Source organism: Trachurus japonicus, chromosome 22 (genome assembly GCF_045865225.1).
Source record: "Trachurus japonicus isolate A0001 chromosome 22, Traja_1.0".
NCBI lineage: Eukaryota > Metazoa > Chordata > Actinopteri > Carangiformes > Carangidae > Trachurus > Trachurus japonicus.
Genome location: NC_140928.1, coordinates 6,261,745 through 6,275,938, shown reverse-complemented (window position 1 = coordinate 6,275,938; position 14,194 = coordinate 6,261,745). Strand labels below are relative to the sequence as shown.

Below are 14,194 nucleotides of genomic sequence, written 5' to 3'. Positions count from 1 at the left end.
TTTTTTTTTAACCTTTACCATCAACGATAGGCTACATCTCCTGTATGTTTTGACACCACGGCTGCATTAACAACAGAGGACCGAATATTTATTGTTCATCACATTTAGCATCTGGTGAAGCTCCACCTCTGGAATTCATCGTCCTCTAAAAAGAATGACGGTGTCATCAGCAAATAATTTTGATATTAAGATATAATTTCCTTTGTGCAGAATCATGTGAAGCTATCACATTACTGAGGTGCACGGGGACACAACAATAAAAGCGTAATTTCCCTCACATAACGTTCCCTAATTGGTTTAAAATTTCATCTCAGCAGCTTTTGCTCGTCTACCCAGACGGTCTGGAGGGAAAACCCTTTTTTTTTTGTCTCTCTAGCATTTACATTCAGTCTGAGCTGCTCTCTCTCTCTCGCCCTGCAGCCTGTGCAGCTTCAACAGCACCGTCATGTTTGCTCTGCTCTCGTGCCGCTGCTGTACCACTTGGCTCTGCTGCACCGATTCCTGTTTGCACAAGAAGGAGCGGCTGTCGGGCGTTATTTCATTCGTAATTCTTAATCAAATCATTCAGACTGAAGATTTCATGTCAACTGTGACATGCTTGTGCTCTCTTTGTTTGTTGTAACACCGTTGCCCTTGGCGGCTCCTATTTACCCGATTTAGTTGCATGCAACATGAAGTCATCACCACATTCTGTGTATCACTGTGCAAGCTTTACTTCAACTTATTAAAAACACATTTTGCACTAATTTTTGGAATACAATGACATCACAGAGCTCAGTACGGGTCGGTTGGCTTTGCTGGAAAGCCCAATATCATCACTATTTGTCCTGTAGTGTGTGTGTGGCGAGGGTGGATGGCGGCGGCCGGGTCATATAGACCCGAGAATACCACCGGTGTTGCAAAATTTGATAAAATACCCAAAATGCAATGCAAGTAGTCATCAATTTTATCTGAAAAAGAGCATAGTTCCATATGAAATGTCATTTTCAGGCAAATAAATTGAAGAAAATCATGTTTTCATAGCAAGGGCTGGTGAGTCGGGTCGTGTTGAGAGGGTTAGGGTAGAGCTCTAGTAATTAAATCATCAGGCCACTGATCAAAGATGAAGATCTAGTGGCACAGTAGTAGTAGTGTTTTGACAAACATGAAATGTAATGTAAATAAATGTTACTACCCATTTACGTGGAGGTGGAGCATGCGCAGAAAGAACACAACCAGACAAGCTTAAAGGGACAACGAGGAGTTTCTATTTGGTTATAAAAAAAGTCTCACGTTAATGTGGATGAATCTACGCTACCCACACTTGTTAATGGGCCCATTTTCGATAAATATATCGTTTTGTCTCTATCGTTATTTTGTTATTTTAATTAATGGTGGAAATGCTGGGCGAGCCGACCAGCGTTTCCTTTATGATCGGAACTACAACGGTAACTGAACCTCTTTGAACCTCTGACTTTAATTCTTGATGAATGAAAACATGAGTCCGTCTTGTGCCGGTCGAAGAATTCTACGGTGCGCGCGGAGGCTCATAAATGTAGTGTGAAAATGCTTCGCTTTTCCAAAACTCTTCGTTGTCCCTTTAAGTTTCACTGTTTACATGATATGATTTCACTTTCGATCGGTTTGTGGAAAGAAATACTCTACCCCTGTGAATCCCAATTAAATTCCATTGGGTTTGTGTCTGTTTATTCTGAATGAGGTGTTTTCATTCAGTTCAGACATCTGAACCGATTATAATTGAAATATGTGGCTCCATATATAATCCCATCCCAGCTACTGTGAACGCGACGCCGGCTCGTGTGGATGCAGAGCTGGTGACGGGATGAGCGAGCAGCTGCTGGTCGACTCTGGAGCTGCTGGGGTTTTGTGACGGCTTCTGTTCAGCAGAGCAGTTGTTGTTGTTGTCGGAGGACATGGTCTCTCAGATTCCTGCTGCACAATAAAGCCAACTGGATCAAACTGGTGTGATGGTGCCAGCTGAGATCCTCCATACAGATAATATCACATCTCAGGCTGTGCCACGGTTTCGGTTTTCTAAGTGGGCGCCGTGCTGATCGATTTTGTCGGGACGTGACAATACACAACATTAGATACAGTTTGAATTTGGGCCTGATTCCTGATCCGATCAACCCATTACAAGATCATACCAATCACATAACACACTCTGTTTCCCATCCAAAACATGAAGTTCATGGGTAATATTAGTTGTAAGCAAAGAAATACAAGATTTGTCAAAGCGTCGTCTGCAGCAGTGAAACCAAAACCAGAGAGGAGACGTGTTGTGAGATCTGACAGAAGTTTGTCAATGATATAGAAGCAGCTCAGAAATAAAGTAGATTTTCTTCCGATGAGTGGCTCATGTTGATGTCAGACCCTGTGGAGGATCTGTGGCTCCTGGAGAATGTCTCTGATATTTATTTTGGTCACTATGGAGCAGAATGATCTGTGATCTTCTTCTCCCATTGACATGAACAGACTCTGTCTTCTTTGTTTGCTTCTATTTCTGTCCTTTTCCTTTTTTGTTGCTAGTGAAGTTCACATGCTAACCAGCTAGCCCCAGTAGTTGTAGCAGAGAGGTCACATTCACATCTTATCTTAGGAGTGCAAACTGAAGAAAAAAAACTCTCCACTAATTAACTCTGGTGTGAAAATAAACAGACATTTATCAAACAAGTGGCTGAAAAAAGAGACATTTTAATGAGTCCCTTTGCTCGCAAAACGATCAATAGTCAACGATCAGTCAGTCAAAGACTCATTGAAGACTTTGAGAAGTTTTTTTTTTTGTGTGATACATTCAAGGACATTGGTTTGTTTAACAGGAGCTTTGTTTCACTTCAGTTTCCATTTTGGTCGTGTTCTGTTTCAGCTGCACATTTCCTTCCTTAAAATTCCCCCTGCATGTTTGGTTAGAATAATAACAATAATATAAAAAGAGAAAGAAAATCCCTGAAGGGAGCTGTTAATAAGATTTTTACTGTCTTATGGTTGTAAATGACCATAATATATCTGCCAGGAGCATGATATGTCAATAGACTGTGCTCTGACTTTTGCTTTGCATAAAAATTCACTTTATGGCCTGAACCGTGTCCAAAAATAGACGAAGGCAGCAGCAGACTGAAGATTTCTGTTGAGCCTCTGTTTCAAGCCACTTCTGTGTTTTAAAGGATTTGTTGTTGTGCTGATTATTTACAAGACGCCACCAGCTCCAGTTAACGCCGGTCACTGGCTGTGGTCGACGCTCATGCAGGGTTTTTTTTTTTTTGAGAGAGCGAGTGTGTGAGATAAAACATCTTGTGGTCACTTTGTGTGAGAACATGATGATCACTGGGTTGTTGTAGTGATCCTCCTCCTCCTGCGTGTTGTTGACCACTGTGGTTGAAAATGCAACATTTTTACCCTCACGGTCTCCCTGCCTGCACGCTGCCTGCTCGCTCAGTGCACGTGTGCATGCAAAGTGAGGAAGGAGAGGGTCTCAACACAAGACACGACAACTGACAATGAGGGTGCAGGTGAAGCAGCAGGTGCAGGTGAGCAGGGACTAGAACGAGGAGGAAAAAGCTGCTGCTGTGCTAAAAGCCAATGGAGATCTTAAAAAACTGTCTCCATGGCTGCAGAACGAGGGGGTTGCTGCACTGTGTCTGTGTGTGTGGTAAAGGGGTATCTCTAAACCTTAGAGCAGGCGTCTTGAGAGATGGAGCAGGGACCCTAATATATATTTTTTAAAAGTATATTATATTAAAATGGGCCCAGTACCATGTTATTGTGCATTCGATACTAAGCCATTCAAATAAAGGTTCATATATTTATGTTTTTTCAAGACGTGTACAATGTACAGTGAGTAGAGTAGCCGTCCCTCTGCTGTTTATAAACAGACCTTGTTCACTGATACCAATGCCAATATCAACAATGTCTGTCAACTGCATGATAATCATGCATAGATCAAATTGACATTTTTATTTGAAACATAAATGTGGAAACTGAAAGATAAAACATTGTCTTATCAACCAAAAATTCCACGACCCTCCTGCAGCACCTCTGCGGCTCCCCATAGGGGTCACGGACCCCCTGTTGAAGACCTCTGCCTTAGAGGGTTGTTTGGTCTCTCAATAGGAACTATAGCAATAGATGTCGTTGGATGATGATGTTAAGTAACGTTGCATCATGGGAGTTGTTGTCTTTGTTCCCAGTTTGGATTCCTTCAGTGTTGGTTGTGAATAAATAATGAAGCAGTTTCACATTTAAGGTCAGTGTTTCACCGACACGGGGAGCTGACATCATCCTTGTTTCGATTGTTTTGATTCTTTAATAACGTATGAGACAGACGTTCAGGAGGGTTTTTTTTTTTTTTTTCCCGGCAGCTCTGCAGAGGTGATTTCACAGCCGACACAGGATGTGAGAGAACTCAACTACCTGACATTTACAGTACTCCTCTGATGTTTCTAATCTGATAATTTAAGATCCAAGCGCCTGATGAGTAAAATCCCTCATCTGGTTGAAAACTATGAAAGAGGTTGTGTTGACTCAACAGGCTGTTCCCATCAGGGCTCCATATGCATTAAACATCATATTGTGATTATGAGCAGAAAGTACAGTTTCAATTTGAGCAGGAGTGGTCCATTTTTCTTTTCATATTCATTTGTTGGGTCTTGTACCAAACAAATAAACAAACACGTCCCGAGTCTTGAGAATGAGAATATGCTTTGTTGTCCAGGGCGTCTCTATAGCAACACAACACAACACAACACCGATGGGGCTGAAAGTGCACAACAATGTTGTTGTGACACATTTCACATTCATCAAAAAAAAAAAAGGCAATTGTCCATATTGTGATTTTGGTTACATTGTGATTGACTGCGTAGAGTTGCCATGACGACAGTGTCAGATCTCTTTGGGTTGAGAATGAGTGGAAACATGGTGAGATGGAGAGAACACAACTATAAAACTTAAACAGCAGATAGAAAAGATAAGGTGGTTAAAGTCACATGTTGTAAATCCAAGGTGAAGACACACACACACACACACACACACACACACGCACACGCACACACACACACACACACACGCACACACACACACACACACACACACACACACACACACACACACACACACACACCGGCCTCAGGGTGAACCTCAACCAGGTTGGGACACGTTTAGATGAGAAGTAGTGGAGATGGAGACCAGCAGACACACTGAGACTGTTTGACATGGTTGTTGAGTAGCCGTATTGTTGTTAATTAATGTGAACTCAGTTGTGCTACACAGTTTTTTGCTCATTTATACTTTAATAAATTTACATCCTGTGACCTCTGGACCTCTGTAAGTCTGAAGAAACACACATTTTTGATGAAAACTGCTCTGTTTTCTGTACATAACTCAAAAGCAGTGGTCACTTTGAGACATTTGAAATGTGGAGGGGCCCAAACACTCTATCTGTCTGTGGTTTGAATGAAATGATTTTATTATTATAACCTTTATTTGTTTGTCCAATTGAGATCCAAGATCTCTTTTGCAAGAGAGACCTGGCCAAGAATGGCAGCACATAAAGTTTCAAACACATTAATTATTGACAAAAAAACAAATAGAATACAAATAATAATTGAATTTTCAAGATTAGTTAAAATAATTTACAAGATTAGTCTAAAAATAAAACATTTGCACCCTGAAACCTGGATATGATGGAATTTATGATGATGTTGAAGCTGTTCACATTCTGGTGTCAGTAGCACTAGTGCTCCCAGCTTAATGTGGAGCTCCGGCCTTAATTAGTTTACTAAAATGTTAAATTAACTAAATGACTGAATGCGTGTGTGTGTGTGTGTGGGAACCAGATGTAATGTGATCAGTCGAAGGCTCGCCCGGATCTGTTGGTGTTTCCTCTAATCTTCTGCAGCAGGGAACAGTTTTACTGAGTTTTTGTCCTGACACGACTCTTCACAGTCACTTTACTGAGTGACCAGCAGGAAGTTAAAATTAGCAAAGTCTGTAAAAATGTCTGAGTTTTCAGTGGAGATGCAGAAATGAGACACGTAACTGGTTTATACTGGAGTCTGTAGATGAACCAGAGTGACTGAGCCGTGGCTGGTTTGACTCAACGTTAAAGAGACCCAGAGGAGTTTGCTGTTGGTTATAAAAGAGTCTCATATTAATGTGGATGTATCTCCATTTTCGATAAATATATCGTTCTGTCTTTATAGTTATTTTGATAAATTTTAGTGGTCACTCGCCCAGCATTTCCTACTTTCGGTTTCCCGGACGCTGCCCGGAGGGTCAAGGGAATAACGCCATCGGATCGCTAGTTGGCATTGTTTATGGTCGGAACTACGACGGTATCTGATCGTCTTCGGACCTTCGACTTTCATTCTTGATCAATGAAAACATTCTTGACAAATGTTTTCGCTTTTGTCCGTGTTGCACGGGTCCAAGAATTTCTCCATGTGCACGGAGGTTCATGGGAAATGTAGTGTTTCCGAAACTCCTTGTAGTCACTTTTAAAGACAAATGAAGCTACAACACAAACTTACACTGAGTTGGGATGGCAGCAAACGTGAGAAGTTAATTATTTTTATTTTCTGACTTTGTTTTATTTTATTCCCATCACGTTAGTATAGATTTTAGTTGCTGTGACTTAAATTGACTGAACTTACTCTTCAAATGTTCTTTACATAGCCAGAACTAACAAGAACATGTGTTATAGTGTATCTTACTGATCTACTTATTGAACTTCTTTTTATTTCAGTTCAACAAATAATATTTTATGAAACAGTCAGAGCTCCAATAACAGCACAGTTATGTGTCTTTTTTGGACAGTGTGTGAGTCTGAAGTGTCTGAATGTCTGTGTTCAGTTTCCATGAAAACAATAATGAAAGATGTTATCACTCTGATAAGAAAGAAACTTTTGGTGACAAATGATTAATTGATGTTTGCATTTTTTCAACTGCACAAACTTTAAAAGCATTCACACGTTTCTACTGTGTCGTTTGTATTTCAGAAGGGTGTTTGTGTAGTAGCAGCAGTAGTGGAGGTGTTGGTGTGTATTGGTGTGTGTTGGTTTGACTCTGGCCCTCTGAGAGCTGTGTTTGTCTGTGAGCTGGGAGCTGAGAGTCCCAGCCGGCCGCGGCTGCATTAGCACTGAGAGAGAGACGTGTAATCACAGCGTTGGCGCTCGTTATCCAGCCGCTGAGACCCAACGCGTGAAGAGAGAGAGGGATATGTGTGTGTGTGTATCCACGCTCTTAAAACACATTCGGTGCAAACGGCAGCACTGAGCGAGACTCAGGCTTGGTGTGAGGTCTGTGGATGAGGAGAAGTGGTTTGGTCTGCGAGAGCACCGGAGCATTGTTGCGTTACAGTGTCATACGTTTGGCCCTGTGAAGTTGTCATTAACTTCACAACAACACCCTCGGCCTTGGACCTTGAGCCTCCCTCCCTGCCCTGCGGCCCCCCTCCACACACACACACACACACACACAGCTGGGGCTGTTGGCTTGTGGCTCCTTTGGCTGCTCTGGGATCAGCCTGAACGCAAAGTTGCACAGAGCAACACAACACTGACTCACAACTTGTTGCCTGGATGCAAATAAAAAAACTCCCAGGCAGAGCAGGGATCTCCCCCAGAAGACACTGCTCTAACTTCCTCTAACTTAAGAATACATCCATGAAAGGTCAAGATAAACTTGAATTTAAAGGTATAATGTGTAGGAATCCCCCCCCATCTAGCGGTGCAGTTGCATATCGGGACGTATTCTTGATGTTGCATTCACGTGAAATCGGGCAGATGTCAGACAGACGCTGCATGTAACAGGATAAACAAGCGTGACAGGCGTGACAATATGCTGTCATGGTGATGTCATATTGTTTACCTGACCTTACTGTCTTTCTCTCTTGCCGTCGGCAAACCAGCCGTCTGCCTGAATGCAACATCAGTGCCTCCGTCCTTCCTCACACTGCACAGTGGTGACAGTTTTAACAGGCGCTACCTGGAAAACTTTCTCCCCGAGCCGACAGCTCCGCTGAGTTTCCGTGGTTACCTACGGTCACGCTGCCACTGAACGTAAAAAATGGCGATGCAACATGGCCGCCTCGGTTCGGTGCGTCGCCCACTTATGTATTTGTAACGACTTGTAACAACTCATTCTAAGGTACGAGAAAGCTTTCATTTGTATGCGGGTGTGATTCCACTTCAGAGAAATACGTGTTTATGAAAGACATATTTGATTTTTGCTAATAAAAAGCCAAATAAATTACATACTGGGGCTTTAAGCAACAAATATGAAGCAAGTGGAGTTTGTATCTGCACATCTTGACTTGTGCTCCTGTGTCTGGGAGGAGTCGCTCCTCTGCAGCTTTCTGAGCTGAGAGACTGTTTTGGAACAAGCTGCACGGTGACTGGGTGTGTTAGCAGAGTCATGGCACCCTGAGACCTACATCAGTAATGATACAATCTCCGAGTGCGTCTAAGTGTCCCCTGTGAGCTGCAGCTCCTCTCTGCTGCTGTGTCATCAGGCAGGAATTGATCAGGCAGTAACACTGTACTTTACTGCTGTTAGTGGCTGCTGATAATCATCTGCTGTGAGGTTTAATCATTCTCAGGCCTTTCGCCGCCCTGCCCACCGCAGCTGTGTGTGCACTCAGGTGAAGTGACACAAGTTTGTGTTTACCTGCACACACACACTCTTTCTGCTGACCGGCTCTTGTGTAATGGCGTCATGTGTTGTCATTTCTGTGGTATCGCTGCTGAAACACATGTCACTGTTGGGTAACTAACTACACACTATTGAACATTAGTTCAACATGATTAGATACTGAATTCATCATTTATGCAGCATTCTTCCTACGTTAATGTGTTATAAATGTTCAAAAAGCTGATCTTTAATGAGTTAACTGATTCTATTGACAACATTTATAAATCAGCTGTTCTGTCAATAACATAAGATAATTTATTAAGTGTCAAAGTGATTAAGATACTGATTTCGTAAGAAGAATGCTTGAAAAAATGATAAAGTATTTTAATAAAGCTGAACTAATGCTTCATAGTGTGTAGTTATTATAAAGAGTTCCCACAGATCTAATGTTCTAGTGCAGGAAATATTTACAGTAAATGAGGTTTTAGAGCTGCTGCTGGTTTTTAGTATCGGCTTTAGTTCTGCTGCAACTATGACACAATAAAATCCTGCACCGTCCTCCACATGTTCCTGTTTTTCTTTACACAGTTCACAGTTTCTAACATGAAGATATTACAAGAAATAAAGTCACAATAACATCTGTTTGGAAGCTGACAAAGTAAAAAAAAGTGAAAAACACCTAAAGTGGCATAAAAAGTTATGTGACGATGGAAAAAATCTTTGTGGAACTGAAACTGTTTAAGTCATAAATGTTGCTTATTCATTTTCCTTTGTCAGTTGCACAAATTATTTCTGTGCCTCTGTCTATAAATGTGTCAAAGCAGCTGTTGTTAGCCACAGCAGCTAAATGCTAACAAGCTCATACAAACATGTGATAATGCTAACATGCTCATGCTATGTAGCTGTAATTCTGCATAATGCAGGTGTTGGACTACAGTGATGATGCAGCCAGATGAGTTCTGTGATGGGAAAACAAATGTGAATATATAGAAACAATCATTAAAGACGATTAATTATGGAGCGGGTGATGTCGTCTGGGTGTCTCTGATTAATTATTAGAAATAAAACTGTTAGTTCAGTGAGTTATTTTGTATTAAAAACCTAAATGAGACTTGTCAACACTTTGATTAAAACCATTTTTCTGTCAAATTGATGATTTCCACCAGCATCAGTTCGCCCTCCTCCTCCTCCTCCTCCTCCTCTTGTTTTGTGTCTCTGACTCTGAGCAGACGACACCGTTTCCATGGTTTCAACTCATTTAGAATAATAAACGCGACATCTTCATTTGTAACCTTGAACGTCTCCTCTCTCTCTGTGTCTCTGTCTCTGTCCAGGCTGACGGGCCCCTCTGGGTATCTGACCGACGGACCAGGAAACTACAAGTACAAGACCAAGTGCACGTGGCTGATCGAAGGACAGTAAGTACAGACGAGTACAGGAGCCTGCAGAGGACAAAACTCTGTTTGTGTTCACTCTGCTGAAGTTAAACATCACAGCTTTTGATCCAGAAATAATTTAAATGGATTTTTCAGATGATGTCTTGATGTGGTCGAACGTCTTTGCTGTCGAAATCCTCACACACACGCACATGCACACACACTGTGACTGAACAAAGGCTGCAGAAACACAGCATGAAACTGATCCCCTCTTATTGATCCCACTCATTAAATCAGCTTAATAAAAACAGTAAAGGAAAAGATTCCTAAAACCTTCAGACAGCTGAGCGATGGACTGTGAAAACCCAGGCTGCAATTCGATATTATAAATATACAGCATATTTCAAAGGTGCCCATAATGATGATTATATACACAGTCTACACTGGGAGGAGGAGGAGGAGGAGGGGGGTGAGGGGGTACAGAGTATCAGGAGGATGATGGATGAAAACGAATGGCAAAGTAACTGTGAGGAATTCAATACAGCTTGTGTATTGTTAAAGTCAGCAGAAGCCCAGCGACAGGGTTTGGACCACAGAGCATCGATTCACAGCCGTGATCCTTAATTCTTCCGCCTGCCAGCTCCTCCAAACCGACGCCGTTTGATTACATTTACATTTCAGGCGTCCGGCCAGCAACTGCTCAGGACTCAGGACGTCACACTCTTAACCGTCCCTCCTCCTCCTCCTCCTCCTCCTCCTCCTCCTCCTCCTCCTCCTCCTCCTCGATGGGATGGGAGTTTTACTGTAGCTGCTGCAGGGATTTGAACCCGTGACCTTCCTGTTCCTGGATGGCGTCTCTAATCACCGGTCCAGCGTTTTCATTACGTTCTAATGGGACGTTTATTTTCTGTCCTCCGACCGCGGCCTGAGTCGTAACTGCAGGTTAACGCATCAAATAATACTTTAAAACACGAGTTGGTGCAGATGGAGCTGCAGACGTATGTTCACTGTGGAGTTCCTCTGACGTGACTTCAGCTGATTGGACGGTGACATGATGTGAAACCTTCAATCAGTCAATCAAACTTTATTTATAAAACATGCAGAGGCAAAGTGCTTTACATAGTTAAACAATAGACAACAAAAGATATCCCACCTCCTCCCACACACACACACACACACACACACACACACACACACACACACACACACACACACACACATACATAGATGGATGGATAGACAGAAACCTTTATGTATTCAGAGAAGCCAGTTGAGAGCCAGCTCTTTTTCTTTAATGACGCACTGATTACAAAATACAAAAAAACTCATTTATAAACTATTTACACAATTATTAAGTCGTACGCATATGGGATTTAAAAACACACAGGAAATGCTTTATTACAGTCAACAATTTAAAATGAGGAATGGATAAAAATAAGTTAAAGATTAGCAAATAACTGTTGAGGTCATAAGATGATAGAAAAATTAAATGGCAAAAAACGATAAAGGATAGATAAATATATAAATAAAGCAAAGAGGGAATAAAATGGTAAAACTATATTAATTAAAATAGCAATAATAATAAAAAAAATAGTGCTAATAATCTAAAAATAAAAAAATCATTAGCTCCGACAGATCTTGAATCAGACGTTTTTTCTCTGCGTCAGATCTGAAGTCACTCCACAGTTTTGAATCAGTCACAAGTCTAACTCTGATCAAACCTCCAGGCTGCTGCCATTCCTCCCTTTATTTGTCTACAAGCAGGGAGGGAGGGGGAGGAAGGGGAGGGGGAGTGACCACTTCACTCTAATAAATAAAATTTTGAGGAGAAAAATGTGACTATTCATAACATTTCCTGTATAGCATGTGGCCTCATCGTAGACACGCTAAATGGGCCTTTGTCTTTCTTCCCTCCTCTTTTCAATGATTTCATTTTGCCGTCTTAACCAAATTTAGAGCTAACCCATTTTTAAGAACCCATGAACGTCTTGAATCTAAAGTAGAAGATGAAACGAGCTTGTTTTTTTGCTGAAAACTCTCAGGCTGAGCTGCAGACTGTTTTTTTAAAAAAAAAGCTCATCGTCAGGTTTGAGCAGCTGGAGTTTGACTTTGCAGAGCAGCAGAAAACACAGGTGATCAGGGAAAGAATAGAAAATTAAATTAAATTTGTGGCCAAAACTCTATGTCACCGGAGCTGTGATGATGTAGTAACAGAAGGAAATGAATCAGATAAAACTGTAAACACTGCACTGGGAAAACTCATTATTGTGCAAAAAGCTCAAAGGTGTCCAGGAGAAACTTTTAGCCGCCTCCATCTTTCAGACTCATCTCGTCCTTGTTTTATTTCTGCTTTTGTCAAGACGTGTCTGAGAGTCATAGCGAGATCTTTTTAATATTAGTAATATCAGACATAATCCCCAGTGCTTGTAGCTGCAGCTCAGTGGAAACTGGCAACCTGGATGCCTAGATACTGCTATTGACATGGTGATTGGGAGATAGCAATGGGTGGTGCAACAGGACAAAACACAAAATCAAAACATAAACATGATTTGTGTGCAGCAAATAAAATGTTTAAATGTGAATATTCTGGTGATTTTATGATTACTATCATACATTTCTGACGTGCAGCTCCTTTAAACATAAACACAGAGTCAGACAGACAAACAGTGGAGGTAGTTTTGCAGGATCAGCGAGTTAATTATCCATCTCCTCTCATGTTCTTACACTCTGATTCATCCAGCTGCCGTGGCGACAGAGGGTGGTGCGTTATGAAAACAGACACTTGAGCTGGTGAAACAGTAACTTTCCACAAAAGCTGAGGTCAGAAAACAAGGATTTATGGGTTTTATTATAAATATTTAACCCTTTTTATTGAAGGACTGGTGTCAGTGAGTGAAGGATCTGTAATTTTCCCAAAGAAAAGTGAAATGCTCTTTATCATCTCTCTACACTTCTGTGGAAAAAACTCAAAAAAAAACAAAGTTATTTTCCTGGAGGGTTGTTGTTAAAATTGCCAAATAATTCACAAATAATTAGCTGTTTCTTTGGAAACTGTATTTTGGTCTGGCGTCTGGACCAGTGTTAAGAAAGAATCCCAGTGTTCGAGACTTCGAGCGCAGATGTTGAAGAGTAAATCTGGACGACAGGACTCGTCTGAACTACAAGTGTGGGCTTGTTTCATGAACTTTGAGGGAAACGGAGCGGGTCACATGTTCAGTCTTTACACACTGTTAAACATCCATTGTGTTCTTTATGTGAATGCAGCAAATACACAGTTTTAATGGGGTTTGATCAGAGTTAAAGTCATGTCGAACCCATACTGGTCTTGTCATGGTCTTCCCCTGTGTGTGTGTGTGTGTGTGTGTGTTTTCCAGGCCCAACACCGTACTCAGATTACGGTTCAACCACTTTGCCACTGAGTGCAGCTGGGACCACCTGTACGTGTACGACGGAGACTCCATCTACGCTCCTCTGCTCGCTGCGTTCAGGTGCGTCCAGTCCACTGGAGATCTGAGAACACTGAAGAGGAATTCACCTTTCACTTTGACTAATTTCATAAATTTCATTGCCAAACTTTGGTTTCTCCAAACTATGATTAAGGTCAAGACTGAACAATTAGCATTAAACATATTTGTGATTAATTATGAGCAGATGTTGTGATTTCAGGGTGAATGGTCATTTTTACTTTCACTTTTTATCCCATGTGACTTTGGGTCTTTAACAAACAAACATGAGCTTTTACCTCTTGAGAATATGATTTGTTGTTCAGCATGTCTCTGCAGCAACACAACATTTACAATGCTGACAATGCACAACAACACAGTGACACATTTAAACTTTTTTAAAAAGGTGTGATACTGTATTTTGCATATTGCAGTTTCTATTACTTTGTGATGCCCTGATTTATATCATAGATAAGGTTGTAGAGGAACTAAACGTTGGACACAAACAAACAAAGAACTGTCGTGGTGCCTTCACTGACAGCTCTAAACTGGACTTTTCTTGTTGTCGTTGCAGCGGTCTGATTGTTCCCGAGCGTTACGGGAACGAGACGGTTCCTGAGGTGGTGTCTCAGTCCGGCTACGCCCTGCTGCACTTCTTCAGCGACGCAGCCTACAACCTGACCGGCTTCAACATCTCCTACAGGTGAGACAAACCACAACCACACAGGGAAACGGAAGAAGGTCGACAAA

General features: G+C 41.6%; 1 protein-coding gene across 3 annotated transcripts in view; it reads left to right on the top strand.

Moving 5' to 3' along the window:
• The window catches only part of atrn (attractin), a 151,468-nt gene that overhangs the window by 11,134 nt on the left and 126,140 nt on the right, over positions 1-14,194 (top strand). For all 3 annotated transcript variants that reach the window (XM_085767215.1, XM_085767217.1, XM_085767216.1), the window contains exons 2-4: positions 9,960-10,043; positions 13,376-13,489; positions 14,019-14,147. In XM_085767215.1, coding sequence (XP_085623341.1) covers positions 9,960-10,043; positions 13,376-13,489; positions 14,019-14,147 — 327 coding nt within the window. The remainder of the gene's footprint in view (positions 1-9,959; positions 10,044-13,375; positions 13,490-14,018; positions 14,148-14,194) is intronic.